Below are 25,341 nucleotides of genomic sequence, written 5' to 3'. Positions count from 1 at the left end.
GTTTAGGGGATGTTCTTGAGACCTGGATCCAGGTGTGAGTGGGGAACTCCTGGGATCTGCATCCAGGTGTGTGTGGGAGGTTCCTCTACCTTCTGTGCAGGAAGGACAACTTTGGCTCCCAGGAAAATTCCCAGGTGTGTGTGGGATGTTCCTGGGACCTTCATCCAGGTGTATGTGGGATGTTCCATCACCTCTGGCACAGGCAGGACACCTTTGGCCCCCAGGAAAATTCCCAGACTTGTGGCAGTGCTGGGTTTGGGGGGTGTGGGATGTTCCTGGGATCTCCATCCAGGTGTGTGTGTGGGATGTTCCTGGGATCTCCATCCAGCTGTGTGTGTGTGGGATGTTCCTGGGATCTCCATCCAGGTGTGTGTGGAATGTTCCTGGGATCTCCATCCAGGTGTGTGTGTGTGTGGGATGTTCCTGGGATCTCCATCCAGGTGTGTGTGTGGGGATGTTCCTGGGATCTCCATCCAGGTGTGTGTGTGTGTGGGATGTTCCTGGGATCTCCATCCAGGTGTGTGTGTGGGATATTCCTGGGATCTCCATCCAGGTGTGTGTGTGTGTGGGATGTTCCTGGGATCTCCATCCAGGTGTGTGTGTGTGGGATGTTCCTGGGATCTCCACCCAGCTGTGCCAGACGTGGGGGAGCTCAGGGAGCGCTGGAGGGGGCTGGGAAGGGCAGGAATGCTGGAGGAGCTGTTTGGAGCCCTGCCCGGAGGGTCTGGTGGGTCCCAGAGGGGCAGGAGCTCCAAGCCCCATCTCCCATTCCCGCAGATCCGTACGCCATCGTGTCCTTCCTGCACCAAAGCCAGAAGACGGTGGTGGTGAAGAACACCCTGAACCCCACGTGGGACCAGACCCTGATCTTCTACGAGATCGAGATCTTCGGGGACCCCCAGGGCGTGGCCGAGGCCCCCCCCAGCATCGTGGTGGAGATCTACGACCACGACACCTACGTGAGTGGGGGCTGGGACCGCTGGCAGCGTTCCTGCCCTCGGGAATGCCGGGCTCTGACACCTCTGTGGGGCTCAGGGGGCACTCAGGGGACAGACATTCAGGAGCCAGCTCCGCTCAAGGTGTCCTTGAGGTCCTTCTGCTCCAAACTTTGTCCACCCGCAGTGGTTCATCCATCCCGTGATCCCGGTTTTTGGTCTGGGCTGAGCTGTGGGGGTGTGGGGATGGATTCCACGGATAGAGAGGTGGGAAAGCTGTGTCTTCATCCTGGAGAGTGGCCACGTGGGCCGGATTTCCCCGTGGGAAAACCTGAAGCAGCCCTGGAAGTCGGGAGCATCCTCTGCTCCTTGCTCAGCTGTGCCAGGGTATCCAAAGGGCCTTGAAGTGATGGGATTTGGGGGAGCTGGGGATAGCAACTTGAGTCCTTCCCAGGAAAACTGGGCTAGAGCCTGTCCCAAGGGCAGGAGGGATTTCAGACAGTGTGGAAGGGTTGGAATCCAGCTTGGGAATGCTCAGGGACCTCTCAGGGACCCTTCTGTCCTTCCTGCTCCTCCTTCCCACCAGGAAGCAGCAAAAGCAAAGGATCCCATTGCAGGGCAGGGAATGGGATTTTTAGGAGCTGCTCATCCTGAATGCTCAGGGCTCCTGCTCTGGGAATTCTGGGATAGGAATTTCACCTCCTGTTTGAGCCCAAATGCCTGAAAAAGAGCATATCTAGCCATCAGAATTTCAGGGAGGATCTGAAAACTATCTGGGCTTCAAAACCCCTTAATTTTCTGACCTGGTTCATCCCTTGATCCTGGTTTTTAGTGGCAGGGTCCTGGCTGAGCTGTGGGTGGGTAGAAATGGATTCCACTGGGAAAAGAGGTAGGAAGCTGCATCTCCATCATGCAGATGGCCAAATGGACTGTATTTCCCTGTGGAAAAAGCTTGGGATAAGACCTAAAGCAGTGCTGGAAGTAGGGAATGTTTCTTTGACCGAAGATCCCGTTGCAGGGCAGGGAATGGGATTTTTAGGAGCTGCTGATCCTGAACACTCAGGGCTCCTGCTCTGGGAATTCTGGGGTAGGAATTTCACCTCCTGTTTGAGCCCGAATGCCTTCAAAAGGGCATTTCCAGCCCTTTTCAAGGAATTCCAGGGAGGATCTGTGAACATCAAACCCACTGGAGTTTCTGGCCTGGTCCCGTCACGGGTTCATCCTCGCTCCTGGCTCTGGAGTGGGGGGATTTTGGCTGAGCTGGGGGTGCATGGTGGTGGATTCCCCTGGGAGGAGGGCTGGGCAGGAGGCTCCCAGTGCCTGTGTTTCCCTGCAGGGAGCAGATGAGTTCATGGGCCGCTGCATCTGCCGGCCCAGCCTGGAGCGCTCTCCGCGGCTGTGCTGGCACCCCGTCACCAGGGCAGGCAGGAACGTGGGGGAGCTCCTGGCGGCCTTCGAGCTCATCCAGAGGGAGAAGGTGAGACCCCCATCCCTCCCTCATCCCCTCCTGCAGTGCTGCTTTCCCCCCTGGAGTCTCCACAGCCGGCAGATCCAGCCTTTGGGTGGGGTCCTCCTGGGCTCGGGCTCAGGGAGAGCCTCCTGGATTTGGCCCTTTTTGAGGAATGAATCCACGGGCTGAGCCTCTCCAGCTGGAAAAGGAGATGGTTTAGGGCTGGCCTGGTGGAAACCTGCAGAATTCCAGGTGTCAGCACAGGTGGGAAGGGCTGGATGGCTCCTTCTCTCCTAAGGGGAGGGCTTGGGGGGGATAGAGGAAACTGGGACTGCACAGATCCATAAGGAATGCTGCCCTTTGCTTGGAATTGATTCCTGGAGGGGGCTTAGGAGAGCTTGAAGCCACACAGCCTTTTCCAGTGGCTGCTGCATGGCTGGGGTGCCCCTGGGCCAGGGAACATGGAGGGACTGGGAGCTCAGTGCTCCCATCCCATCCCATCCCATCCCATCCCATCCCATCCCATCCCATCCCATCCCATCCCATCCCATCCCATCCCATCCCATCCCAGGTGTCACTGGGAATGTGGTCCTGCAGCTCCCTCCTTCCTGGAGCTCCCAGCACGGGCCCTGGAGCCAGGACAAGGCTCCCCCCTCACCCCTCAGGAGGGGTTGGGAATCCTTGGGAAGGGCTGTGCCCTCAGAGAGCCTCTTGGATCCACAGAACATCCAGATGGATTTGAGGTGCTGCTGGTGCCTCCTGGATAGAGGCAGAGAGCCCTGGATTCCCTGGAATCCTCGTGCCCAGGATGTTTGGAGCTGGGCATGGAGGTGGGCAGTGTGGGGCTGATGTTCCCTGCCAGGTAAGGCTAAGGTGGCAGCAGGAATTCCAATGGGAATTGTGTTTTCTCTCCACAGCCGGCTGTCCATCACATCCCTGGCTTTGAGGTAATTCCTGACTCCTCCTTGCAGCTCCATCCCTGGCCCTGCTCCTTCCCCTGCTCCCCTGGAGCTTTGCAGGAACCCTCTTTGAGCTTCCACGGGCAATTTGTCCATCCTGCCCTAAGGAATTATTTTAGGATGGAGGAGTCCCCTTGCAGAGATTCCAGTGTCCTTCAGCTGGGAAAAAGAGCTGGGAAAAGTGGGAAAGCTTCATTTATGACCTGTTAGAGGGGGGAATGTGTCCCATTCCAGGGTCCAGAGGAGGCCCCGGAGATGCTGCCAGGGCTGGAGCCCCTCTGCTCTGGAGCCAGGCTGGGAGAGCTGGGGGGGTTCCCCTGGAGAAGAGAAGGCTCCAGGGAGACCTGAGAGCCCCTGGCAGGGCCTAAAGGGGCTCCAGGAGAGCTGGAGAGGGACTGGGGACAAGGCATGGAGGGACAGCGCACAGGGAATGGCTTCCCACTGGAAAAGGGAGATTTGAGTGGGATACTGGGGAGAAGTTGTTGTCTGTGAGGGTGGGGAGGGGCTGGGATGGAATTTCCAGAGAAGCTGTGGCTGCCCCTGGATCTCTGGGAATGTCCAAGGCTCGGGTTGGGTGGCCCTTGGAGCTACCTGGGAGAGTGGAAGGTGTCCCTGGGTGGAACTGGATGATCCTTCAGGTCCCTCCCAACCCAAAGCATTCCAAGTTTCTATTCAGTTTCAGCTACAATTCCAAGCCTTGGGATGGGCTGGTGGATGAGAATTCCTCTAATTCTGTCCTCTCCTCCTCTTTTCCAGAGTGATTTGTCCTCCAGCCTGGACGAGGTGAGTCTTTAAGGATGAGTTGCTTTCCATCTTGGGGTGGTTCAGATTTGCCTCCCTGGGAGAGCCCCTCTTTCCAGGAGCAGCTGGATTTTGGGGACAGGAGTGACCACCAGCAGGATGGGGTGGATGGACTCTGGGCTTGAGCCAGGGAGGGTTCCCATGGCAGGGAAAGTCAACATGGGATGGGGGAACGTGCTGGGGTACATTCAGCCTCCCTGGGATGTGTGTGCACGAGGAGCTCCCCCCTTCCCAAACCCCGCATGGAAGAGCTGGAATGCTGGGCTGCCCCTTGGCTGGACCTCAGCTGAAATCCCAGTTGCCCCCTTTCCATGGGGAATTGGCCGTGAATTGAGGATTTCCCGGACTGTGCCAGTGGTTCTGAAGGAAGTATTCTCATCAGAGAGGAGGTGGCTGCCCCATCCCTAGAATAATTCAGGGATAGGTTGGACGGGGCTTGGAGCAACCTGGGGTAGTGGGAGGTGTCCCTGCCCATTCCAGGAGGTTTGGACTGGATGACCTTCGAGGTCCCTTCCAGCCCAAACTATTCCATGATTCTGTGCTTCCAAGCCCAGGGTCCCAACCTGTCCAAGTCTCTCCCCAGACCCCGTGGTTCCTTTGGAGCAGATCACCACGGGGTGAGGTTGTTCCTGGAGAGCTCCAGGCAGAGAGCAGAACAAGGGACACCTCTCTTGCAGTGTTGGGGTGGCCCTTGGAACCAGGTGACCCCAAAATCTGGGAGGTGAGCTAGGGAAGGACGTGAGGCCTGGCCACATTCCTAAGCGAGGCCGGATGGGATGGGATGAGCACATTTTCCAGGCTGCCTTTCCTGAGGGAGCAGGGTCCAGCCCTGTGCTCCGATGGGTTGGTGTGACCATAATCATCTCTCTGCTCTTTCTCCTCCACTTCTTCCCATTTCTGGATGGGGAATTCCACAGCTCTGCCTCCCGGCCTTGTTCTCCGAGGGGCTCCTCCAATGGGTATTTTGCTCTCCTCCATCCCCCTCCTTTTCCCAGAAATCCAAGCAAAATCCCAGCAGAGACTCTCGGGGAGAGCAGCTCCTCCAGGAGGGCCTGGCCTGGCCCTCCTGCCCTGTGGGACCCCCATCCCACCCATCCCTCTGAGCCTCATCCCAAAGTTTGGTGCCAGCCCGAGTCTCCAGCACCTTGGGGAGAATCCTCGTGGTACTCCTGGAGGACCATGCTGGGACCATCCTCCTGTGTCATCTCTGCTTGGGAATGTCCTTTTGGGGCCAAATCCCCTCCAAACTCTGGGATTTAAGCCCTTCTTGGAACTCCCATTCCAAGTGGGAGATGCTTCCAGCCCCGGCTCGGACTGGGCTGGGCAGTGTTGGCTTTCACCTGTCACTCTTCCAGCCCTGGATCAGAGCCAGGGTTGGATCAGCTGCTCTCCAGAGCTCCTTCCCACCCAGATTCCCTCTGATTTCTTCTTGTCCAAGCCATCCTAGATGCCAGCAGGTGTTCTCCTGGGTGAGAGCTGTGCCTGGGAATTGCTTGTTCCCCGATCCCTCCCTGCTCCTGCCTCATCCCTGGCACTCCCTGCTCCCTTCTGTCCATCTGGTGGAACATTTGATCCTCCTGGAATCACTGGGAGCCAGGAGAGCCACTGGAAAACTCCCAGGAGAGCAGCTGGGAATAAGGACTTAGGAACAGCTGGAGGTGGTGCAGGGTTAGAAGCCAAGTGTCCTTTGGGGCTTCCAAAGCTGAACCTGGAGAGGGAGGAGGGACAGGCAGGAGCTCTTTCCCTGTTTTTCCTTCATCCCATAAGGATTTCCCAAAGGATTGATCACTAAGGTCCCTTCCAACCCAAAGCATTCCGTGACTCTGTGTCTGAGCAGCCTCAGGTGAAGGATTTTGGGAAGCAGAGGGTTCCCAGGGGATGCTGGGGATGCTCTGCACCTCTCCCTTCTCCTTGGGACTCACCTCCTGGATAACATTCCCGTTCCCTGCCTCCACTAATTCCCACCGTGAGCACATGGATCATGGGATGGGGGATTCTCCATGTGGGAAACCTGGACATCTGCCCCAAAATGGAATTACCCCAAATCCCCAGCTGGATTCAGCAATTCCCAATGGAAATCAAAGCTCCATGGCAGGGGCTTGGAACTGGATGATCCTTAAGGTCCTTTCCAACCCAAACCATTCCAGGATTCTCCACATGGAAAATCCCTTTGTGGAGCATTTATTTATGCCCAGGTATAAACCTGCCCCAATCCTGTGACTGCAACAGAAACACACTGGATTTAGTGCACTGATATTCCAGCCTGGAAAGAATTCCAGCTTCCTAAGTTGCTCCCAACTGCCCCTGTTGGAGGGGTGGCATTTTCAGAGGTTTTCCTTTCATTCCTGCCTTTTTGGTGGCTCTGGACTGGAAGATAGATGCAGGTCCAGAGGAACACGAGTGTCCAGGGAATTCTCCTGCTTTGTTCCTCTCAGGAGGCAGATCGTGGATCCCTCACGTGCTTCCCAGATTTGGGATCACCCTGCTGGAGTTCTCCCTCCCTGGGCACTGTGCAGGGGTGGCTTCCCCTGAGCCCTGTCCTGTGGGATGATGGTTTGTGTGGTTTGTAGGGACAGCAGCCCCTTCCCACATCCAGGGGCGATGCCAGCCCACCATCCCATGGTGCTGCTCCCACTAAATCACTGCTTTTTGGGAATTGCTCCCAGCATCTCACTCTGCCCAAATCTGAACCTGCTGCTGCTTCCTCCCCTCTCCTCTCCTCATCCCTCTGGAACTGTCCCAGAGTGATCCTGGTGGGACAGAGGGGGTTCCACCCCACCCTTCCCCGAAAGGGGCTGAACTTGCTGGAGGGCAGATCCCTCCTGTCTCCCTGGGAACGCTCAGGGATCGCTCTCAGCAGGTGTTTGATCTTCTCCAGGCTTGGACTAAAGGGACAAACCCAGTTTTCCAGTGAAATCCTCCCCCCAACCCTCACTGCCCCTCTGGCCGTCCTGGCCTTCCAGGGGGAGATGAGTTTGGCGGAGAGATGGAGACTCCAGGGGGGGATGCAGAGCGGGGAGGGGGTTGGTGTCTCCTCCTGCGATTCCTGACCTGTCCTTTCCCTCTCTGCTCCCTCAGTCGGCCGATTCCGACCTTCCCTACCCGCCCCCTCAGCGGGAGCCCAACATTTACATGGTGCCCCAGGGCATCAAACCCGTCCTGCAGCGCACGGCGATCGAGGTGAGAGGGGCTGGGGACATCGAGGGGAGGGAGCCTGGGGTGGGATCCAAACAGGCATGCAGAGAACCCCCAGAGCTGGGGGGGCTGCAGAGGAGGAGGCTCCAGAGGGACCTTCCTGCTCTCCACAGCTCCCTGACAGGAGGGGGGAGCCGGGGGGGGGTCAGGCTCTGCTCCCAGGGAACAGGGACAGGAGGAGAGGGAACGGCCTCCAGCTGTGCCAGGGGAGGCTCAGGTTGGACATCAGCAGGAATTTCCTCCCGGAAAGGGTGGTCAGGCACTGGCACAGCTGCCCAGGGAGGTTTGGAGTGCCCAGCCCTGGAGGTGTCCTGGGAAGGCCTGGCTGTGACACTCAGTGCTCTGGGCTGGGGACAAGGTGGGGATGGGGCACAGGGGGCACTGGATGACCTTGGAGGGCTTTTCCAGCCTCAGTGATTCCATGCACAGCCGGCTTTTCCCACTGCTGGGTCACCTCTCCCTGGAGGGCCACCCCTCACGGTCACCTCCCCTGCTGGTGACAGACCCAGGGGCAGAGGTTTGGCTCAGTCTTTGCTGTCCCCTCCCCCTGCAGATCCTGGCCTGGGGGCTGAGGAACCTCAAGAGCTTCCAGCTGGCCAGTGTGACATCCCCCAGCCTGCTGGTGGAGTGCGGGGGGCAGCTCGTGCAGTCCTGCGTCATCAAGAACGTCAAGAAGAACCCCAACTTCGACGTCTCCGTGCTCTACATGGAAGTGGTGAGGGCCCTGGGGGGTGGGATCAGCCAGGGCTGGTTGGGCAGGACCTGCGGGTCCCAGGAAAATGCACCTTCTGGTGAAGGACCTCAGAGTGCCATAAAAATGCATCTGGTGGGGAAGGACTGCCAAGTCCTATAAAAATGCACCTCGTGGTGCTGGACCTGGAGGTCCCCTAAAAATTAATCATCTTGTGGAGAAGGACCTGGAGGTCCCACAGAAATGGATTTTATGGTGAAGGACCTTTTAAGGTGAAGGACCTTCACCTTATGGTGAAGGACCTCAAAGTCCCATAAAAGTGGATTTTATGGTGAAGGACCTGGAGGTCCCATAAAAATGTACCTTGTGGTGAAGGGCCTCAAAGTCCCACAAAAATGCACTTTATAGTGAAGGAGCTGAAGGCATTATAGAAACTGATTTTATGGTGAAGGACCTGGAGATCCCCTAAAAATGCACTGTGTGGTAGAGGAGCTGGAGGTCACATAAAAATGCATCTTATGGTGGAGATCTTCAGCTCGAAGTCCCATAAAAATGGATTTGATGGGGAAGGACCTGGAGGTCCCACAGAAATGACCTTATGGAGAAGGACCTCAGAGCTCATAAAACCCGATTTTCTGGAGAAGGACCTGGGAGCCCCATAAAAAAAGCACCTTCTGGTGAAGTTGGTTCTGCCCCCGTTGTTTTTGGGGTGGTGCAGGCCCTGTGCCCTCCCCTTCCCACTGTCCTCACCCCCCGCCCCGTTCCCGCAGCGCCTGCCCAAGGAGAGCCTCTACAGCCCCCCCATCGTCATCAAGGTCATCGACAACCGGCCCTTCGGCCGCCGGCCCGTGGTGGGCCAGTGCTCCGTGCGCTGCCTCGAGCCCTTCTACTGGGACCCCCACGGCCAGGACACGGCTGGGCCCCACCAGCACGGAGGTAGGGCTGGCACTGCCACCCTCGTGGCATCGGGGTTGGCTTGGGAGGGACCTGAAGGATCATCCAGTGCCACCCAGGGGCACCTGCCACCAGCACAGGTTGCTCCAACCTGGTCTTGGACACTCCCAGGGATCCAGGGGCAGCCACAGCTTCTCTGGGCAACCTGTGCCAGGGCCTGCCCACCCTCCCAGCCAGCAATCCCTTCCCAATATCCCACCTAGCCCTGCCCTCCTTCAGCTCAATCCATTCCCTCTTGTCCTTGTCCAAGCCTTCCTGGAGCCCTCCCTTCTCCAGGAGGAGCCCTGGGTCACTCTCCACGTTCTTTTGAGCTCAGCCCAGCTCTAGTCCTGATCCAAAAGTCCCAGGAGGTGCCCAGGATGAGTTTAGCTCTGGGACTGGCTGGTGGGATGGGCTGCCCTTGGGCCAGGCTGGCCAACCTGCATGAAGATGAACTCTGGGTGGTGTGAAGGGTTTGGATGTAGGTTGGGATGATGGACACGAGCTGTGAGTGTTGTGAAGGGTTTGGATGTGGTTGGGATGATGGACACGAGCTGTGAGTGTTGTGAGGGGTTTGGATGTGGTTGGGATCAGGGACATGAGCTGTGGGTGGTGTGAAGGGTTTGGATGTGGTTGGGATGATGGACACGAGCTGTGGGTGGTGTGAAGGGTTTGGATTAGGTTGGGATCAGGGACATGAGCTGTGGGTGGTGTGAGGGGTCTGAGAGAGGTTGGGATCAGGGACATGAGCTGTGGGTGGTGTGAAGGGTTTGGATGTGGTTGGGATGATGGACACGAGCTGTGGGTGGTGTGAAGGGTTTGGATGTGGTTGGGATCAGGGACATGAGCTGTGGGTGGTGTGAGGGGCCTGGCTGGGGCTGCGGGGTGTCGATGCCAAGGCTCTGGGGATGCCCTGCCACGCCCTGCTGTCCCTGCAGACGACGGGAGCCCCACGCCCAGGGACGACGTCCTCATTGACATCGACGACAGGGAGCCCCTGATCCCTGCCCAGGTATGGAAACACGGCAGGGGGCAGGATGGGATCTGGGTGTGCTCTGGGGGGCCTGGGCAGGGTGTAGGGCTGAGGTGAGGCTGTGGCTGGTGGTGTCCGTGCTCTTGGAGCTTCCACCCCTGCTCTCACTCCCCCTCCTCCACCTGCACATCCCAGACCCATCCTCCATCCCTGCTTTTGGTGTGGGGAGCTGGATTTGCTCCTCTGGGAGAGGACAAGGGACTCTTCTCCACTCCAGGCTCTTCCTTCGGCGTCTCCTCCTCACTGCAGGGTTTGCTTTGGGGCTGGGCAAGGTCTGGAGTCATCCCTTGGGATTCCTTGGGAAGGACAGGCACTGTCCCAAAGAGGCCTTGGAGGGATTTATCCTCCCAGCCTTGGGAGGTGACCTGGTGCTGGGAGATGGGACAGTGTTCCCAAGGCCAGGCTGGAAGCAAAGGTTTCCCTGAGGGTCCATCATCCTCACCCCATGCCAGGTCTCCTTTTCCCAGTTTTCCTCTTTGAAGGTTCCTTTGCCACTTCCAAACCCCGCTGCTGCTTCCAGCAGCTCCAGTCCCTCTGCAGAGGGCCCTGGTGGGACTGGGATTGCACACTCCAGACTCCAGACTCCGTGGGGGTGGAGCTGCACAGCTTTGGCAGGGAAGGAGGGGGGTGTTCCAAGCTCCCTGTGCCGTGAGTTTGAGGGATCTCAGCTGTCCCCCGTGGATGGGTCAGGCTGGAAATGCCCCTGGGGCTGCTGTTCTCCTCCCTGGAGTTTCCCATTTCCATAATCCCTGTGTTCCTTCCCCCTGTGTCCCCTCTGGGACAGCCCTGCCAGTGCCGGGCTGGGCAGATCCCCAGGTGATCCCCAGGTGATCCTGGTGGCCCAGGAGCAGCTGGGTGTGGTTCCAGGAAGGTTTGGTGCAGCTTTCCATGGTCTCCTGTCCCTTTGGTGTCCTTGTCACCTGCTGGAATTGCCTCTCTCCCTGTTCCAAAGGCTGGAACCTCGGGCTGGAAGAGCCTGAGCTTTCTGGAAGGATCTGCCCCTCAGGTGTCTCCTGCCTCACCTTTCCTGGCCTTGGACACTTCTAGGGATTATTAGGGGAGTAAATTGTGGAATTTGGGCATCAATCCTGCTCTTTGTTCATCCCCTTGGGGGCTCCCCAGTGTTCCTGTTCCCGAGGATTTCCTGCTTCCATTGGATCCTGTGGGCTTGGCCTGGGGTCCCAAATCAAGCTGGGAATGAAGATTTTGGCCAGTTCCCAGCAGATCCCGTGCCTGTGGGACTCCAGCCTGGACTGGCCTCGTCCTGGGCACTTCTCCCACACCAGGCTGGTGCTCCCACTCCAAGTCCCCATCCCTGGAAGTGTCCAAAGCCAGGTTGGAGGAGCTTGGAGCAACCTGGACTGGTGGAAGGTGTCCCTGCCCATGGACACTGGATGGCCTCTGAGGTCTTTCCCAACCCAACCCCTTCCCTGATTCCATGAATCTGTGATCCATAGGCAGGGCTTTCTTCCCAAAAATCCTCCTGGACAACAGGATTCACTTGCACCTTTCCTGTGATGCTCCTGGAGCTGGGAGAGGTGGAGCAGCTCAGCTCTTCCCTCTGGGAATCCCTGGGGTCTCTGGGGCTCTCCCACCCAAAACCTCGCAGGGATTTCATTGGGATGTGACCAAACCAGTCCTCATCAGCTCTTGGGGGATGAAACTCCTGGATAGGGACACAACCCCCCCTCTACACAGGTGTTCCCAGTGCTTTGAGCTCCAGGGGCTGCCCCAGGAGCAGGGAATCAGCACAGGAGCTGCAGAGATCCCAGAGGAAGGAATGGGGGAGAGGTTTGCATCCTAAGGTGGTTTAAAGCCTATGGAAAACACCTCCAAACTCACATTCAATTCAGGGAGCAGTTTAAACAGGAGGAAAAGGGGGACAGGGACGTGGCACAGCCAAACCCCTCCACTCCAGCCCTTCCAGAGTGGAAGATGTTGATGAATTTTTTTATGGGAACAAACATTTCCCGAACAACCCCCTGCCCTGTTCACTTTGGCCCCACATTTGTCCTCCTCGGATTGTTTGTTTGTCTTTCCCTTTTGTTTTGGGAGAGGAGGGAGCTTGTTCCTGGAAAGCCGAAGGGAAATCCCCACCTTCTCCCTCCCTGACCCCGAAGTCTTGGCCCTGGAAGCTGTTCCTGCCCTGGAGGGGGACGGGGTTGGGATGTGGGTGGATCATCAGGGTCCTTTCACCCCCCTCTGCTCCCGTTTGGGGACAGATCTGGGGGGTCAAGGAGCACTCCCAGCCTGCAGAGACCATCCTGCTCCTTCTCCCTGGGAAAAAGGGATGGAACCCAGGCCAGGAGCCCATTCCCAGGGCTCTCCCAGCTGTGACCTTGGAAGCAGGAGCCAGGATTGTGCAGGGGGTGTTTCACTGTGTGGCTCCAGAGCTTTTCTCCCTCCTTGCCAGGCCTGGCCTTGGTCCCTGCTCCGATGGATGTTGGGAACAAAGGATCCCTCTGTTGTCCTCCTCTGGAAGAGGGAAAACAAGCAGAGGTGAATCCCCCCTGCTCCAGGGCTGGGAGAGTGTTGTCCACCTCATCCAGGGGGGTGAGAAGTTCATCTGGAGTTTAAAGCACTTCATGTGCACAGGAACCTCATCGTGGTCATCCATTGGGGTGGAAAAACCTCCTCAAACCCATGGAAAAGCTGCTTTTCCAGGCTAGTTTGGGAAGTGGACTCGGAGTGGGGTTTTGGAAGGGCTGAAGTCCTGCCTGCTCTGCATTCCCTGTTCTCCATGGGGTCATTCCCCTGGGAAGCAGCTGGGGAAGGACACCCATGGTGTCCATGTGCAGCCCTGAGGGGTGAGCGGGGATTTGTCCTCCTGCTCATGGATAAATCATGGAGGGGCCATTCCCAGGAGCCTCCCAGCAGCTGGGGGGGTGTCCTGCTTGGAGCTGAGCCTCAGGGAATGTTTTCCCCCTGGAGCAGCTGGGGATGGGGTGTTTTCAGCTTGTTTCAGGTCTGGGCTGGGGGGCTCAGAGCAGTGTGTTGTGAGGGGAGCTCAGGGAATGCTGCTGGGATTGGGCCGATGTTTTCCGGGAAGCTTTTCTGGGAAGAACATCTCGTTTGTCCCCTTTTCCCACCTCAAAGGGACCAAGCCTTGGGAAGCAGGAGCAGAGCTTGGTGCCCAGGGCAGCGATGGCAGCTCTTGGGCTGCCCAGGACCAGCTGAGCTTGGGGCTGGACTTTGGTCCCGAGCTTTGCTCATCCCGTTAAACCCCCCTGGCCCAGATCCCTCTGGGATGAACTTGTGTCCAGGGAGATTCCCTGCTCCACTGAAAAGTATTAACAGCTTTTCCATACCACATTTCCCCCTTAATTATCCCGTTTGTTCCCTGTAACTGTGTCCAGTTTGCTGAACATCCATGAAAACCCAAACCCTGCCGAGGTTGCCTCGTCCTGGGAAGCCTCACCCTCGCACCCAGGGCTGATTTCCTTGGATGAGTTGCTTTCATTTCCCCAGATGGTGCCTTTGCTGACGTGTGCTCCCCCTCATCCCTCTAATTCCCTGGCTAACGGCTCCTTTTGATTTGTAGCTTGCCGAGGGTGTGACCAGCTCTGCACTAATTAACATCCCGGCTCCTGGGGCCCAGCCTCGTGTAGGTATCGCTTCACTTCCAACTTCATTGCCCCATTAACGGCTTTTATCTGGGATTTATGTGCGTGTGGAAATGGGAAGAGGTATCTCCTGCTGGGAAAGACCCCCTTGCTGCTTGGGAGCGTGGCAGTTCCAGGTGGAATGGTTTTCCCTTCCTGCCAGAGGACGGGAGGTGGGTCTGGGGAGGAATCCCGTGTCCTGCTCCGGAATCCTGGCACAGGGAGGACGTGGAGCTGGTGGGGAGAGTCCAGAGCAGGCACCAGGTGATCAGAGGATGGAGCAGCTCTGCTGGGAGGAAAGGCTGGGAAAACTGGGAATGTTCAGCCTGGAGAAGGGAAGGCTCCAGGGAGACCTGAGAGCCCCTGGCAGGGCCTAAAGGGGCTCCAGGAGAGCTGGAGAGGGACTGGGGACAAGGCCTGAGGAGACAGGACAAGGGGAATGGCTTCCCACTGCCAGAGGGCAGGGACAGATGGGATATTGGGAAGGAATTGCTGGCTGTGAGGGTGGGGAGGCCCTGGCACAGCTTGGGCAGAGAAGCTGTGGCTGCCCCTGGATCCCTGGAAGTGTCCAAGGCCAGGATGGAGCAACCTGGGCTGGTGGAAGGTGTCCCTGCCCATGGCAGGGGTGGAATGGATGGGCTTTAATGTCCCTTCCCAGCCAAACCATCCCAGGATTCTTTAATTACCCTGACCCAGCTTCTCTGGGCACCCTGTGCTGGGGCCTCCTCACCCTCACAGGCTGGAATTCTCTCCCAACATTCTGTCTGTCCCTGAGCAGTTCTGTGTTGGCTCTGCCTGTGTCTCTGCAGCCCCTCTGGACCCAAACATTGCCCTCTGGGGTGGGTTGTGTGTGCCAGGGAGAGGATGGATGGGTGGCAGTGCAGGGATCCCAACCAGGGACACGAAGCCTCCCTAAACACCTTCCCATCCTTGTCCATCAGCAACTGGAATTTACGTGAGCGTGCTTTTGGTTTAGCTCCCATAAAATAGGGGGGAAAAAAGGAGGAGAAAAGCTGCAAATCATTAATTTAAAATAAAAGCAGCAGAACAGGAGGCAGGAATAGAGCCATTGTCCTGGTTTCTCCCACGATGCCACGGGATGATGGGATCTGATGTACCAAACCCCACTCTGCAGGGAGATGTGGGTGTTTCCTTGGGAAAACCATCCCGGTTTGGAAAGCTGGTCATGGAAATCTCTGACCCATCTCCTGCTCCTTCAGAGCTTTGGAGCTTCCCAGGAAAGCAGGAGCCGTGGGATGAGGGGCAGGGGCTGCAGCTGGCAAAGAAATATTAGGAAAAAAGCTTTTCCAGCCAAAAAGCTCCAGCCCAGTGTGGAGTCTGGGAGGGGGGTCCTGGATTGGGATCCACCTCCCACTGTGGTGATAATGACAAGGGGATGGTTCCACACTGCCAGATGGAGGGATGGGATATGGGGAAGGAATTCCTGCCTGGCAGGGTGGGGAGGGCTGGAATGGATTTCCTGGAGAAGCCGTGGCTGCCCCATCCCTGGAAGTGTCCCAGGCCAGGTTGGAGCAAGCTGGGAGCGTGGAAGGTGTCCCTGCCTGTGGAACTGGGTGAGCTTTGAGGTCCCTCCCAACCCATTCCATTCCATTCCATTCCATAATTCCATGATTCTTGGGCCTCTCCCAGAGGAGAGGAGCTCAGGGGGAGCCCTGAGACACCCTTGAGCCATGAAGCTCTGAGGAGAAGGCTCCATTCCCCCTGGGAATCCCTCCCAGGTCCTTTTTCCCCTGTCCCTCTGGCAGAGCTTTCCTTGTCAGGCACGAACCTCCCGTCCCAGGCCACGGTACCGAGGGAAGCGGAGCCAAAGCCGCGGAGCCCGAAGCTGGGAATGATTTGGGATAACTGGCTCTGTGCTGGGTCCGCTCCCTCCACACCCCAGCACGCATTTCACGCCTTCTCCAGTTTCTGGTTGCTGGAAGAGCTGCTGGCAGGGGGTGTCTCCTCCTGGGAATGGCTGCCAGGCCAGCACTGCCTCCCACGGTGTTCCTCGTGTACCTTTTGTTCCCTGGTGAGGAGGGAAAGCCCTCCCTGCTCCATCTGCAGGAATGCTGCATTCCCACCATGGAGTCATGGAATGGCTTGGCTTGGGAGGGATCTTAAAGCCCACCCAGTTCTGTGGGCAGGGACACCTCCCACCAGCCCAGGTTGCTCCAGGCTGGCCTTGGACACTTCCAGGGATCCAGGGGCAGCCACAGCTTCTCTGGGAAAACCTGTGCCAGGGCCTGCCCACCCTCCCAGCCAGCAATTCCTTCCTGAAGGCAGAAATTTTGGCTATCCTGAGGGAATTTTGGGTATCCCAAGGTAATTTGGGCTTTCCTGAGGTGATTTGGGCATCTCGAGGGAATTTTAGCTTCCTGGAGGGAATTTTGAATACCTGGAGGTGTTTTGGGATACCTGGGAGTAAATTTGGGATCGCTGGAGGGGGTTTGGGGTCTCTGGAGGGGATTTTGTCCCCCCCTTGGTCGCTCCATGAAAACCCTCAGTCCATCCTTGATGTGGTGGATCCACTGCTTTCCCTGCCTGTCCCATTCCCAAATGGATTCATACCCCTCCCTATTAACATTCCAGCTGCTCCCCTTCCCTCTCTCTTTTAATTTTTCCCGTTTTTTTTGTTGTAACATTTGTCAAAATCCACTAAAATCTTTAACCCTCCTCTTTCCTTGGGGCTGCAGAAGATCCTGTGGGTAAGTCCTGGGATGGATCCAAGCGCTCTCCTTGTTGAATGTTTCATGGGAATGTTTCATGGATCGCAGGCAAAGCCCCTCCAGCTTTGCTTTAGAAATGTAAAAAGTGGGATTCTTGTAAAATCCATGGTTTTCCCTCTTGGAACAGCATCCTTGGAGCTGGAGTGGTTTGCTCAGGGAATGAGGCAACTGCTCCTTCCTGGTGGGAGATGGAACTGTGTGGGATTTTCCTGGTTTTTGGTCTGATATCATGGGAAGAGGGTTTTGTCCCTCCAGGGTCCCCTGAATTTTTAGTGGGAATATCTGGATTTGATGGATTTCTTCATTCCCCCCGGGCTTTGTTGGGATAGGGGGGTTGGATGGTGCTGGGTCACAACCAGGGAGTCAATCCCTGTCCCCAAAATCTTGACACCAGAGTTCATTTGTGTCATTCCCTGCGAGGTCCTGCACGGAGATCCCAGGAAAACCACCTTCCAAGTGGCCAGAATCTCCCTAAAAATGCTCCAGGTTTTTTTTCCTGGGAGCTCCACCTCACCCTCCCATGGAGAACCATCCTCTCAGGAGAAGCTTCCTGGTGTTGCTGTGGCTGCACCAGCTGGATCTGGGGCTGGGACCATCCCAAAAATCCCCTGGAATCAGGGCTGGAGGAGCTTCAGGGGGATCCCAGCCTGGCTGGTTACTGGGCTTGGGGCAGAAGTTCAGCTCCAGCAGTTTGGGAGGCGCTGCTGCCGTTCCCCTGGGATTTTCCCTGGGAGAGGAGTAACTCTGGGATCTGTTGCTGCAGGAGGAAGAGTTCATTGACTGGTGGAGCAAGTTTTATGCCTCCACAGGAGAGAGGGAAAAGTGTGGCTCCTACCTGGAGAAGGGCTTTGACACCTTGCAGGTGAGTGGCTTCCCTCAGGCCTGGCTCCTTGGATCTCGCTCTCCAGGATTTTTTAGAGGGATTTTAGGCTTTTTTTCCCCTGCTAGGTTGAAAAAAAAAAAACAACAAAATACGTTTTCCTGAGGGAAAAACCTGAATAATTTAAAAATAAATGTTGTTTTTAAAATGTATATTCTTTTTAAAATCAGTAGTGTTTTAAAAAATAAGTATTGTTTTTAAAATATATGTTGTTTTTAAAATCAATACTGTTTTAAAAAATAAGTATTGTTTTTAAAGGAAATATTGTTTAATATAAAATAGGCATAAAAATGCCTATTTTGAAAATCCAAATTCCTTTGCAAAATCCTCTCTGGAAACCTGGCTGCCTTCAGGAAATTGTCACTTTGGAAGTGGCCCAGGAGGTGAGAAAGAGCCACCCTGGGAATTGTTTGGGAACGAGGAAAACCAGCGATTGCTCAGGAGGATTTAACACAGACGCCCCAGCAGGGCTAAAATGGGGAAGACCTTTCCTGCTCTTAGGGAAAATATTCCCAGCAGGAAGATCTGTGTGGTGGCAAACCCTGGAGGAGCCCTTGGCTCATCCGAGTCTGTGCTGGGCTGGGATTTATTGGAGGGTCTCCAAACTCTCCGTCGGCGTCCCGGGGGACAACGGGGTGAGAGATCCCCGGGGTTTGTCCCTGCACAGGGTTCCCCAGGACTGTGGGGGTTGGATGCAACCTTGTCCCCATCCCATCTCTGCCTTCCCAGGTCTACGAGACGGAGCTGGAGGAGGTGGAGGCCTTCGAGCACCTCTGTGACTTCTGCCACACCTTCCCCCTGCTCCGGGGCCGCGGCCGCGACTGCAGCGACGACCCCTCGGTCGTGGGAGAGTTCAAGGTGGGAGAGACCCCCCTGCCTGGAGTTGGGGGGGTCTCTGAGGGCCCTTCCCAAACAAACCATCCCATCATGCCATGAGTTAGAGAAGCCACAGCCCTGGAAGTGTCCAAGGCCAGGTTGGAGCAGCCTGGGATAGGGGAAGGTGTCCAGGGGGTGGAATCAATGGGATTTACAGTCCCTTCCATGCCAAACCATTCCATGGTTCTGGAGCCCCTCTGCTCTGGAGCCAGGCTGGGAGAGCTGGGGGCGTCCCCCTGGAGAAGAGAAGGCTCCAGGGAGACCTGAGAGCCCCTGGCAGGGCCTAAAGGGGCTCCAGGAGAGCTGGAGAGGGACTGGGGACAAGGCATGGAGGGACAGCACACAGGGAATGGCTTCCCACTGCCAGAGGGCAGGGGGAGATGGGATACTGGGAAGGAATTCCTGTCTGTGGGGGTGGTGAGGGCCTGGGATGAAATTCCCATAGAAGCTGTGGCTGCCTCTGGATCCCTGGGAATGTCCAAGGCCGGGTTGGAGCTCCCTGGGACAGTGGGAAGTGTCCCTGTCCACACTGGACCAAGACGATCTCTCAGGTCCCTCCCAGCCCAACCCATCCCGTGATTCCATGGCCCATCCCACCATCCACAGTGGACACCCAGGGCTCCTCAACTCCCGTGTCCTTCCCAGGGCTCTTTCAGGATCTACCCCCTTCCCGACGATCCGCGCGTGCCGGCGCCGCCCCGGCAGTTCCAGCAGCTCCCGGCGCGGGGCCTCCAGGAGTGCCTGCTCAGGGTCTACATCGTCAGGGCCTTCCAGCTGCAGCCCAAGGACTCCAACGGGAAGGTATCCCGGTGGGAATGCTCCCCTGGGCTCCGGGGCTGCCTCCGGGGGTGGCATCTTGGAACGGGTTGATTCGGATCGATCAAAATCGGTTGATTCCCTTAAAATTCGGGGGTCTGTCCCTCTTTTCTACCTCCATTGCAGTTCTGGGAATGCCAGGGCCAACTCTTCCTCCTTCCACAGGGATTTTTCCATAGGATTAGTTCAAATATGTGGATGAGTTTTGGCTTTTTAGCGTTTTTTTCTTTTGGAATTTTGGAGCCAAAGGGTGACGAAATCCTCTCTTTCCCAGGAATTCCTTTGCCAGTGTGGAAGGGAAATTTAAAGGCAGAAAGGAAATTGGGTTTGGGCAAAATGAGAAATGTTTTCATTTTGGTTCAATTTGCACCCCCCAAAAAAAAAAATCTCAGGGAAAGATCCTTTTTAACTGTCTTTGTTCCACTGGGAAACAGGGGAAAATTAAGGAAAACAATGGGAAATTTTTGAATAGGTGAAGAAATAGATATGGAAAATAGAGGGGAAATAATATTTATATGAAATATATTAAAGATGTATGAGAAATATATGTAAAATAATATATATATGAAATATATCAAATATATATGGAAAATAAAAAATATATATATGAAATACATATAAAATATATGAAATACCTGAAAAAATATATGAGGAAAATGAAACTGCATTTTAATCTGCCCAGTTCTTGAAAATGGATTTGGAATGAAGTTTTTCCAGTCCTTGGGAATCTCCCATAAATGACTCCTGGGGATTAAAAATAAATGGAAAAAAAGGCTATTTTTTCCCACTGAAAACCCCAAACCGACCCAAATTTGACCTCCAGTGTCTCCCTGGACTGTGAATTCTCTGGGGGCTCATCCCAGTGCAGGAGAATCCTGAATGTCCAGTCCATTCCCTGAGTGGTGTTTTTCCATCCTTTGCTCCTCAAAAAAATCTCCAGGAAAAGGAAAATCAAGGCAAAGTGATGAGGAACTGGTCCTGGTGTGTTTTCCAGGGAATTTTTTTGGTGAGAACTGGGCTGGTGGATCTCTCCAGGGCCTGCCCTTGAGCTGGGGGGAATCTTTTAGGTGGAGTTGGATCCTTTCCCTGAGTTTTCTTCTTCCCCTTGACTTGAGTTCATTTACCCACTTTTTAAATGAATGCTGATTTTCCCAGATTGTTTGAACTGTGGGAGGGGTGGGGTTTGGAGCATCCTGGTCTATGGAAGGTGTCCCTGCCCCTGGCATAGGGTGGGACTGGATGGGATTTAAGGTCCTTCCCAACCCATTCCATGATTCTCCGTCTCTCCCCCCCTCAGTGCGATCCCTATGTGAAGATTTCAGTGGGAAAGAAATCCATCAATGACCAGGAAAATTACCTGCCCTGTACCCTGGAGCCTGTCTTTGGGAAGTGAGTGTGGATTCACTTTGGGGTCCATGGGCTTTTCTTATGTCATCTTGAGGGAGTTGTGCTGGATGAGCCAGAGCTTCCCATTCCAACCTGCACTCAAGGTTGGATGGGGCTTGGAGCAACTTGGGAGAGTGGAAGATGTCCCTGCCCATGGCAGGGGGTGGAATCAATGGGATTTACAGTCCCTTCCATCCTAAACCATTCCATGGTTCTGGAGCCAGGCTGGGAGAGCTGGGGGGGTTCCCCTGGAGAAGAGAAGGCTCCAGGGAGACCTGAGAGCCCCTGGCAGGGCCTAAAGGGGCTCCAGGAGAGCTGGAGAGGGACTGGGGACAAGGCATGGAGGGACAGGACACAGGGAATGGCTTCCCACTGCCAGAGGGCAGGGTTGGGTGGGATATTGGGAAGGAAATGTTGGCTGTGAGGGTGGGGAGGCCCTGGAATGAATTTCCCAGAGAAGCTGTGGCTGCCCCTGGATCCCTGGAAGTGTCCAAGGTCAGGTTGGAGCAACCTGGGCTAGCGGGAGGTGTCCCTGCCCATGGAACTGGATGATCTTTCAGGTCCCTCCCAGCCCAAACCATTCCATGATTCCATGATAAACTGAGCCAACACAACACAGCCCTGGCACTGGTGTGTTGGGGTGGGCTGTGGGGCCATTCCCACTGGCACTGGTGTGTTGGGGTGGGCTGTGGGTCCATTCCCACTGGCACTGGTGTGTTGGGGTGGGCTGTGGGTCCATTCCCACTGGCACTGGTGTGTTGGGGTGGGCTGTGGGTCCATTCCCAGGGCCCACCCTCCCTCTCCCGGCCGTCTGTGCCGTGCCCCGTGCAGGATGTTCGAGCTGAGCTGCACCCTGCCCCTGGAGAAGGACCTGCGGGTGGCCCTGTACGACTACGACCTGCTGTCCAAGGACGAGAAGATCGGGGAGACCGTCATCGACCTGGAGAACCGCTTCCTGTCGCGCTACGGGGCGCGCTGCGGGCTGCCCCTCACCTACTGCGTGTGGGTACCGGGGGCTGCGGGGCTGGGAGGGCACCAGGGTGGGCTCCAGGGGGACTGGTTCTCCTCTGGAAGTCCCAGATGCTCCAAAGGACATGGGAATCCTTGGGGAGATCCCGTTACACCTCCTGGGCATGCCGTGCTGGGCACACTCCCTGTGCCCGTGCTGCCCAGGGAAGGAGGTGATGCCCCATCCCTGGGAGTGTCCAAGGCCAGGTTGGAGCAGCCTGGGATGGTGGAAGGTGCCCCTGCCCCTGCAGCTGGATGATCTTGAAGGTCTTTCCAACCCTTTCCATGGTCCTGTTTGGTTTCAGCTCCGGGCCCAACCAGTGGCGGGACCAGCTCCGTCCTTCCCAGCTGCTCCAGCTCTTCTCCCTGCAGCACAACTACAAGGCTCCCACCTACAAATCCGACCGGATCATCTTCAGGGATCAGGAATACGTCCTGTCTGAGCTGGGTAAGGGCACAGGGATCTTTTGGGGTAGCAGAGTTTCCTTTATGCAGAGCAAGGGACGGAGCTGGAGTTCATTGGGGGGGTTCCATGGAGGCCAGAACAGCTTGGTGGGCACATCCCCATCCTCCCCACCTCACTGGCCTGGTTGGATCTGCACCATTCCCGAGCTTGGCTGTGCCCCAAAACTCTGGGATGGAACCCAGACCTGCAATCCAGTCACAGGAACATTGAGCTTGAGGGACTTCCCTGGGCTGTGGGAGCTCTGAAGTCCATCCTGGGCTGAGAAGCTCAGATGTTCCAGCTGCTGGAGGAGCAGCTGTGCCACTGGAATCTCCTTTTGGGTCACTAGGTGGAGACAGGATCACACACACGGTGCCCAGGGATCACCTCAGGGCTCAGGGGGCTTTGGGGGGGCTCCAGCTGGAAGGGCAGAACCAACCTCTGCTTATCTAGGAATGTCTCTGAGGCCTGGGGAGGTATTTTCTTGTTTGCACAAAAACCACCCCAGCTCTGACCCTTTTACCACCCTGGGCATCAGCTCATGCCCCCCTGCCCCACACCCTTGGGGCAGGAGTTGCCTCTGTGAGAAATCTCTGCTTTAAGGCATAAAAGGGGTGTTTTGGCCCTGGGGGGGGGGGAGGTGAAACCCCACCAGGAGCTGCAGTTTGGAATCATGGCATGGCTTGTGTGGGAAAGGACCTTAAAGATCACCCCGTTTAGCCATGGCAGGGACACCTTCCACCAGCCCAGGTTGCTCCAGCCTGGCCTTGGACACTTCCAGGGATCCAGGGGCAGCCACAGCTTCTCTGCCCAACCTGTGCCAGGACCTCCCCACCCTCCCAGCCAGGAATTCCTTCCCAATATCACACCTGTATTTTAATTTGGCAGTATTAGGGCCACCACATCAAGGCAGTCGTCAGAGGCACAAAACAAGCCACACACAGCACTGATCCCTCTCCTTCTCTTGGGAATCAAGGTCTAAATTCCTGGCTCTCCCTGAGGAGAGGAGGAGGAGGAGGAGAAGAAGGAGGAGGTGGAGAAGGAGGGCAGCAGGAGGTTTTCAGCTGGGGCTGGGGAGGTGTTGGAGCAGCGAGTTCCCCCCGTGCCACCCCCCTGCCTTTCACCTTCCTCTGCTTTAATGGCAGCGAGTTCAAAAAGCAGAACCAAGTGTGGAGCTGGACCTGGAGGAGATCTGGGAACCAGCTGGGAGCTGGGGCTGGGCTGGGGCCAGGAAACCACAGCAGGGCTTTTACAAGCGTCTGCCCTGGCCCCTCAGCCCACAACCCCCCCTACCCTCATCCCACACCCCCAGCCCCTCATCCCACACCCCCAGCCCTCATCCCACACCCCTAGCCCCTCATCCCACCCCCCTGGCAGTTGTTCCTGAGGGGCTGGTGTTTCCCCTGGGTCTGGACACACCCCCATGTGCACAGCCCAGCTTTCCAGTGTCTGGGAATGGCTGGGATGGAGCCCAGATGGCTGGGGTTAAGCACTTCAAGGCCCTGCCAGGAAAGGAGCTGGGATGTGTCACCTGAGTCTGGAATGGTGTTTATGGAACAGTGTTTTGTTCCCAGGGTCTTGGAAGGGGCACAACCTGAAAGGGCAGCGGGGTTGGGGTGAGCTCCTGCTCCCTCCCCAGCCTGGCATGGCAGGAGCTTGGGGAATCATTCAGCTTGGATTCATAGAGCCAGGGAATCTTGTGGGCGGGAAAAGAGCTTTGGGATCATGAAATCCCAGGATTGTTAAGGTTGGAAAAGAGCTCCGAGGTCACTGAGTCCAAACTGGCTGATCCCCACCTTGTCTGAGTGTCACATCCAGTCATTCCTTGGACACCTCCAGGGGTGGTGACTCCACCAGCTCCCTGGGCAGCCCCTTCCAAGGATAGGTCATCCTGTCCAACAACTGGTACAAAATCATGGAATGGCATGGGGAGGCAGGAGCAGGCTCAGCCAAGGCCAGGTTGGCCATTCACCCTGCCTGATGGGTGGGTGGGTGGATGGATGGATGGGTGGGTGGATGGGTGGGTGGATGGATGGATGGATCCTGACTGGGGAGAGAAGGCAGAAATGTCCATGACTGAGCAGTCTTGGCCAGTCTGTGGCGGGGTGAGGGTCTGGTTGGAGCAGGTGAGGAGGAGGAGATGCTTCCAGGTCTTTATTCACTGTGGCTGCCACGTCCTGGCCCCTTTCCTTGAAGGACCACAGATATCCCAGAGGGAGCAGGGAGGAGCAGAGCAGGGACTGGGATGGAAGTGGAACCAGGATCAGCCACCAAGCTGTGCTGGTGGTGTCTCCATGGCCTTCCTCCCGCTCTCCTTTCTGTCCTTCACCCCCAACCCAGCAGAGAAGAAATGGGATCCCTTTGGGAGCTCATTCCTGTGCCCAGCTGAAGATCCTGGATGGGCTGGAATGATGGGACAAACCTCTGGTGGGGGTGGGAATATCAGCAGAGCAGCAGCGTGGATTGGGGGCTGCTGGGGACCCTGCACCCAAATTTCTATGGCTTTAGGAGCCCTGAACCCCGGAGTGGGATCCGAGCCTGGGGTCTCCTTTCCATGCCCTTCAACCTGGTCCTTGTGCTGTTCCCCTGGTTTGGGGGTGGTCACACGAGGCTCCCAGCAGGTCCCTATCCCATCTGTGGGGGTTTGCCCGTGGGAAAAGGGCCTGGCAATGGGACTTGCCCATGGGGTGGGACGGCTGTGCCCGGGAGGGTTTGTGGGGATGGGTTTGGGAATGGGGGCTCTGCCCCTCCTGCTCCGGCTGCAGCGAGGCTGGTGGTGATCCCTGGGACATCCCAACCCCCTCCCATGGGATTGACGCTGCTCTTTGCCCCCTGGCAGAGGACGGGAAGCCCCCGAATCCCCACCTGGGGCCGGTGGAGGAGCAGCTGGCGCTGCTGGCCCTGAGGAAGCAGGGGCTGGTGCCGGAGCACGTGGAGACGCGGCGGCTCTTCAGCCCCCTGCAGCCTGGCATCGAGCAGGTGGGATGGGCACGGGGCACTGGGGGCACTGGGAGCACTGGGGACAGGGATTCCAGCCCCCTGCAGCCTGGCATCGAGCAGGTGGGATGGGGCAACGGGGCACTGGGGGCACTGGGGGACAGGGATTCCAGCCCCCTGCAGCCTGGCATCGAGCAGGTGGGATGGGCACGGGGCACTGGGGGCACTGGGGGGACAGGCCATGACACCAGCCTCGGCCACTGCCAGGGGTCCCTGTGCCAGGACTGGGGAATTCCCAGGGAGGGAAGCTGGGTGGGCTGGAGCAGAGCTCTGCTTATCACAGGGTGGGGCTCAACCCAGCCATGGCTGTCCTGAAAATGGGGTCTGGGGACATCGATTCCACCCTCCCGTGGGCTTTTCCAGCAGCAGCTGTGCCGCACACTTTGAAATTTATCTGTATCTTTATTTTATTTTATTTTAAATTTATCTTTATTTTATTTTATTCTATTTTATTCTATTTTATTTTATCTTAGTTTTATTTTATTTTTATGTTATTTTATTCTCCTTTATTCTCTTTTATATTAGTCTATTTTATTTTATCTTTATTTTATGTTTATTTTATTCTGTTCTATTCCATTCTATTCTATTTCCTCTTAATTTCATTT

General features: G+C 56.4%; 1 protein-coding gene across 1 annotated transcript in view; it reads left to right on the top strand.

The window, feature by feature from the left end:
• The window catches only part of DYSF (dysferlin), a 68,352-nt gene that overhangs the window by 27,276 nt on the left and 15,735 nt on the right, over positions 1 to 25,341 (top strand). The window contains 17 exon segments of the mRNA XM_050321026.1: positions 778 to 959; positions 2,272 to 2,412; positions 3,303 to 3,332; positions 4,101 to 4,127; positions 7,224 to 7,325; positions 7,894 to 8,055; positions 8,802 to 8,967; positions 9,903 to 9,976; positions 13,539 to 13,601; positions 16,296 to 16,307; positions 17,092 to 17,190; positions 17,938 to 18,066; positions 18,730 to 18,885; positions 20,198 to 20,289; positions 21,118 to 21,288; positions 21,600 to 21,742; positions 24,579 to 24,718. Of these exon segments, the coding sequence (XP_050176983.1) occupies positions 778 to 959; positions 2,272 to 2,412; positions 3,303 to 3,332; positions 4,101 to 4,127; positions 7,224 to 7,325; positions 7,894 to 8,055; positions 8,802 to 8,967; positions 9,903 to 9,976; positions 13,539 to 13,601; positions 16,296 to 16,307; positions 17,092 to 17,190; positions 17,938 to 18,066; positions 18,730 to 18,885; positions 20,198 to 20,289; positions 21,118 to 21,288; positions 21,600 to 21,742; positions 24,579 to 24,718 (1,889 nt within the window).

The sequence above is a fragment of the Myiozetetes cayanensis genome, unplaced genomic scaffold (genome assembly GCF_022539395.1).
Source record: "Myiozetetes cayanensis isolate MyiCay16 unplaced genomic scaffold, myiCay2020 scf26, whole genome shotgun sequence".
NCBI classification, from domain to species: Eukaryota; Metazoa; Chordata; class Aves; order Passeriformes; family Tyrannidae; genus Myiozetetes; species Myiozetetes cayanensis.
Note: the sequence above shows the minus strand (reverse complement) of the source record. Positions and strands in the feature narration are given on the sequence as shown.